The following is a 6,161-nucleotide window of genomic DNA, read 5'->3' as shown; positions in this document are numbered from 1 at the left end:
AGAGATTAATCCCCAAAAGTCATCAGCTTTTGTCCCTGTTCTCACCAATGCCACCCTTCCCTGCCTTCCCCTGATACCCAAGCTGGATGCCAGGCTGAACCCTAACAGAAAGGGAAAAGATTTTTACCAGCTCCACATCTGATAGAGGACTAATACTCCAAATACATAAAGAACTCAAGAAATTAAATACCAAAAGTCATCCAAGTTAAAAATGGAGTACAGATCTAAACAGAAGATTCTCAATCTAGAGAAAACCCAATTGGCTGAGCAATATTTGAAAAAAAAAAACTTTATTTTTAAAGACTTAATTTGTTACAGGAAAATAAAAATAACATTGTATGGAAAACAAATACAAATCAGTTACAGTAGGGGTCATGTCTTAAGAGAGTAAATACGTCACAAAATTCACATCACAAGTGTCTTTTCAGTGACTGCAGTGTCTTATGTGCACAGCGATGGCCAGTTGTTCTAAAGTGGAAGTGCCTCTTCTCTGCATGTTGCCTTCTGCTTATTCATCCATTGTCACCACCAGGCAATTCACACTCTGGGGTAAAGGGCATATGTCGCAATTCCACAGTGGTTTCCCTGGTCTCTGGCAATCTTCATATAGCCTCTGTTGCCCCATCTGTTTCCCATGCTAAAAAGAAATCATTTTTTTCCATTCAGTGAAGGAAATTACACAGCACAGTGGATTGCTATACTAACTCCTCTTTTGGGCATTGAGCCAGAAGCCAACTTAATAGAAAGCAGAGGGTGAACTCCTCGGAACCAAGAATTATCTCACACACGACCATGAAAATAGCAGCGAGAAAATAATAAGGCAACTCTCTGCTCGTGGGTGGTTCAGAAATAATGATTGTGTCATATTTTAGAGAAGCAATGACACAAACAGGATATTAGCACCCAAGGAAACTAGTGGGTGAACATTGAGATCTTGCAGTATGAATTTGTTGTTCTAGCTGTCGAGAAACCATAGAGGGTCATGCTCTGCCATACAAAAAAGAAAGACTGAAATTCAAATCCAGGATCCCTTTGAAAGCCAATATGAGGACTGGAGATGGCTCAGTGCTTAAGAATATGAGGACAAGGACTCCTAACCAGCACCAATAGCATTTAGATCACACCCCCTCTTACTGGAGTTTCAGATAATATTGTAACATTTATAGGTCTCCATGGGCATTTGCCAACTTTAAAGCATTCATTCATACAAACTTTTATATAAATAAAAGTAATAAAATGTTATCAAATGCCAGGTAGCCTTAACACCCTGTCTAAATTCCCAAAGGCAGGACATAACCGGGGTACAAAGGGCAGACCTACTAACCAGGAGAGTGACCTCTGGGATCATCAGGATTCCCTGCCTCTACTGATAAGTGGGGGACAACTTGGGAAGACAACTGATATGAATTTATGGCCTTTATATAAACAAACACATAGACAAGCATCTATAAACATTATGTACACACACACACACACACACACACACACACACACAAGCACACAGTCCCATGGCTCCATATGCACACATACCATTTACATACAGAAGAGAAAGTAAAAGAAAGTGTTTCTGTTTAACTTAAGTGGAACAACATTTTCTAGGACTTCTGCAAACTCTCACTGGAAACTGACAAGTATCTCTTTCCAGCTCCAAATATAAACACTTAGCAGTTCATACCTGTTCTTGACCAGCCAGTACTTTCTGCCATCTGATTCTCTTCCTATAAAGCCATAGCCAACCAGTAACATAGAATGTGTAACAACAGAACTACTACAGTTTGGCTCGTGATATATTCCTGAAATATAAAATCCATAAAGCAGTGAGAGATGTGGGAACCTGATTAGGACAGTGGTCACCAACAATAAGTGAGATGTTTTCTGATTTCACTGATGTGACAGAAATTCCAGTAACCATAGGATCGGTCATTGACAGGAATCCTGATATGGGTCCTCATTAGACTCCAGAGAAATTCAAGTAATCATGAATGTGCCTCGAATATGATTCATTCACATTTTATGTTTTCACTGATAGAACCCCTTTGCAAGCAAGCACACCTGACCATAAATTACTTAGTTCAAGACTCTCATCACATTATTCTAGAAATTCCATTTTACTAAAAGTCTGAACCCATACCACAAAATGAGAAATGGAGTTAAAACAGTGAATTTTAAGGATTATGCATTGCTCACATGCCAGGGGGAAGTCATATCAAGTCCAAATGAGACACAAGATTATTGAAGGGATAGCAGTAATATATGCAAACCCACATGAATACATCATGTTTTATATTTTGAAAAAAAATGTTCTGTTGAACAAAACTGCCATGGGACATCACAGATTTTTCAACTAATATCTAAAAGGACACATGCTTACCATTTTTATAGAACAGGAAAGATTCGTGCCTTGCATCGATTGCAACAGAAATGGGCCCAATAGTTGCCACGGCATTCATTAAGGCAACCTCATTCTTTGGGACAAACTCAATGTCTGTGATACTGGCAGTAGAATTATCTGGATTGTACCTGCAGGATCCTTCCTTGAGAATGTAAAGAGTTAAAAGATCAGGTTACTTTTCTCTGGGCCCTGTGGAGCAAGAGTCAGAACCACAATCCAACTCATACTTGCATTTGAGCCTCTCCACATCTGGGCTTTTATAATAGCCAGAAGTTGGAAAGAACCCAGATGTCCTTCACCAGAGAAATGAATACAGAAAGTGTGTTACATTTACACAGTGGAGTACTAGTCAGCTATTAGAAACAATGACTTTATGAAATTCCTAGGCAAATGGATGGACCTAGAGAATGTCATCTTGAGTGAGATCCCCCAGTCAAAAAGGAACACACAGATATGCAACCACCGATAATTGGATACTAACCCCAGAAATCTCTGAATACACAAAAAACAATTCACAGACCATATGAAGCTCAGAAAGAAGGAAGCCCAAAATGTGGAAGTCTTAGTCCTTCTTGGAAAAAAAAAGACAAAATTGCATATTCATCATATATTATTATGTAACAAATTTTGTGAGCTATAATAGTATTTTATAAAATAAAAATAAAATAATAATAAAGAAAAAAAATCATGCCAAGAAATGAAAAGCTACTGAGAAATTTAGAACTAAAAATTATGTTATCAGTGACAGCCATTTCTGTCTCACTGTCAATAAGAAATTTCCATAGTGAATGTATATTTCATATAAAGGTTTCACGTGTTCTCCATGTGTGTAGAAGTAGGTTCAGGTACATGGAAACCATATCAACAGGCAAGCCTGCAAAGACAATACTGCAATGACATCCCTGACATGAAAATAGCATAAAAATCCACTTACCCTTTCTTCATATGGATAGGTTGCCTCAGATTCCAGACCTCCATTTTCCTTCACATACTGAAATGCAAGGTGTGTATCGCCTAAATAACAGCCCATGTTGCCTTGAGGTTTAGAGCAGTCCACTAGGTTCTGAACACTCAGAGGGATCAATTGACCTGTTTTCCGAAACATCTGTCCTTCTATGGCACCAGCCACAGAAAAAGCCCAACAAGAATTACATCTTCCCTAAACACAACAAGAAACAATTATTCACAAAAAAAAAAAAAAAAAAAAAAAAAAAAAGCAACTCCAAATCAGAGAGCTGAATACTGTGTCAGAAAATGAACAACTGACAGCTGCTCGAAGCCTGTCAAGGGAAGGCCTGTCTTCTTTGGCGATGTGTCTCCTGGTGGTTTGCTCATGCCAAAGTGCTCATCCACATGCGTAAGGGCAGGTTACAAATAGTAATGAAAGATGACATGAAGTCTAAAGATAGGATGGGGGACAAACGGGGAGATGTAATGCTAAGAGAATGATGGGTGGAAATGGTTGATATGCCTTGTATAAAAGCGCAAGAAAAATAAAATTTTCATAAACATGAACTCAATCCATCTACACAGACATGCCCCTTCCCCATTTCCTCAGCAACTGAGGAAGATGGGCATGTGACTTAGTAATACCTGTCTCCGCACAAGGGTGACATAGCCTCTCTTTCTCCAATTTACAAACTCAGGTATTTTAGTAGCCAGACGTTTCTGTACACTTTTCTCTTTCTTGTCAGTTGGAATTGGGATTTTGATCATCAATTTTCTGAATTCTTCAATTGTCTTTAAGGAAAAAAATAATACATAAATCATTGAAAAGCAAAGGACGCCAATGAACTGAGGAGAAAAACGCATTGTGATGCTGTGTGTGTCACAGTTACCATGTCACCAAAGGCATTCATTTCCATGGTGAAACCGTGCTTCCCCTGGCCATTTTCCCCATTGTGCAGTTTGATCTTGTTCAGGTTTTCTTCCCATACTGCTCTCTTCTGTCCTTCTTCCTTCTGGAAATGAAAATAATGGATAACTTGTTTATAACCACTGCAGACGCTGACCAAGCACTTGCAGCTATAGCTGAAGAAACGCCAGAGAGAGACCTCAGGACACTGAAGAAAACCATTTACATCATGTCTAGGAACAAAGATCCTAATGACCCTATGCTCTCCTGAGTTTATGCAATTCTTCAGAGAAAAGGCAGTCTCTATGACCTCTATTATGCCCATTACCCCATCTGCAAGTTCTCTGGGTTCCCTCTGTACAGATCCAAAATTACCAACCAGACTGTATGTTTTTTCATATTTCATTTTCCACTTCTGCCATTCAGCATCCAAAATGGGATCAGGTGCTGGTGAAGATGAGGCCATTCTCAAGCACAGGATGGCCAGGAAGACAGCAGGAGTCATATCTTAAGAATGCAGAGAAAGAAGAGAAATGAAGGCGTGACTACACCAACACTTCTAAAATGACTTCTTACTCCTTCCTGAGAAACAAAAACATCCATGGTAGATAAAATTATTTGAGCTATTCTTCCAAATATTTAACCAAATATTTTGAAAATGGATAGATATATATTTGGACTAAAGGCTCAATGAATGACAATTTGTCCATAAAGAAGTACAGCATCTGGACAAATTAAAGGAATATACATAATAGGTAGGCAGATGATAGATAGATAGATAGATAGATAGATAGATAGATAGATAGATAGATAAATAGGTAGATAGGTAGGTAGGTAGGTAGATAGATGATAGATGATAGATAGATAGATGATAGATAGATAGATAGATAGATAGATAGATAGATAGATAGATAGATAGATAGATAGGCAGGTAGATAGGTAGATAGGTAGATAGATAATAGATAGATGATAGATAGATAGATGATAGAAGGATAGATAGATAGATAGATAGATAGATAGATAGATAGATAGATAGATAGATAGATGGATAGATGGATGATATATAGATAGATAGATAGATAGATAGATAGATAGATAGATAGATAGATAGGTAGGTAGGTAGGTAGATAGATGATAGATGATAGATAGATAGATAGATAGATAGATAGGTAGATAGGTAGATAGATAATAGATAGATGATAGATAGATAGATGATAGAGGGATAGATAGATAGATAGATAGATAGATAGATAGATAGATAGATAGATGGATAGATGGATGATAGATAGATAGATAGGCAGGTAGATAGGTAGGTAGATAGATAGATAGATAGATAGATAGATAGATAGATAGATGATAGATAGATAGATAGATAGATGATAGATACATAGATAGATAGATAGATAGATAGATAGATAGATAGATAGATAGATGACAGATAGATAGGCAGGTAGATAGGTAGATAGGTAGATAGATAATAGATGATAGATAGATAGATAGATAGATAGATAGATAGATGATAGATAGATAGATAGATAGATAGATAGATGATAGATACATAGATAGATAGATAGATAGATAGATAGATAGATAGATAGATAGATAAAGAAAGAGGGTGAGAGATGCATCATATGGCAACAATTCTAGGATTGCAAACTGCATATCTACTAGAAATTCATCAAGATAACAAAGTTCAAAACTTATGCAACTATGGACTTGTGACATAGGTAACCTAGAATTTGTAATAAAGCAAAGCTTCTCTTATATACCACAAGGTTTCCTCTTGAATTGGGGCCACACAACATCATATTCCTGCCTGACATAATCAGTAGATGGGATTACTTAACATTACTTCTTGACATTTCCTTACAAATTTGGAGAAGTTCTACAACTTTTAATCCATCTGTCCCACCC

At 37.3% G+C, this 6,161-nt stretch overlaps 1 protein-coding gene across 1 annotated transcript; it reads right to left on the bottom strand.

Annotated features, from left to right (window-relative positions):
• Positions 1–537: 537 nt before the first annotated feature.
• On the bottom strand, positions 538–4,752 carry LOC308438973 (cathepsin M-like; the record flags this gene model as incomplete). The annotated part of the gene is made up of 7 exons (XM_080940537.1): positions 538–637; positions 1,676–1,793; positions 2,372–2,534; positions 3,327–3,551; positions 3,986–4,132; positions 4,231–4,353; positions 4,627–4,752. The coding sequence occupies 7 exons, from the start codon at positions 4,750–4,752 to the stop codon at positions 538–540; spliced, it is 1,002 nt and encodes a 333-aa protein (XP_080796663.1).
• Positions 4,753–6,161: the final 1,409 nt, after the last annotated feature.

The sequence above is a fragment of the Micromys minutus genome (genome assembly GCF_963924665.1).
Source record: "Micromys minutus genome assembly, chromosome: 1".
NCBI lineage: Eukaryota > Metazoa > Chordata > Mammalia > Rodentia > Muridae > Micromys > Micromys minutus.
This window is presented reverse-complemented; position numbering and strand designations above follow the sequence as displayed.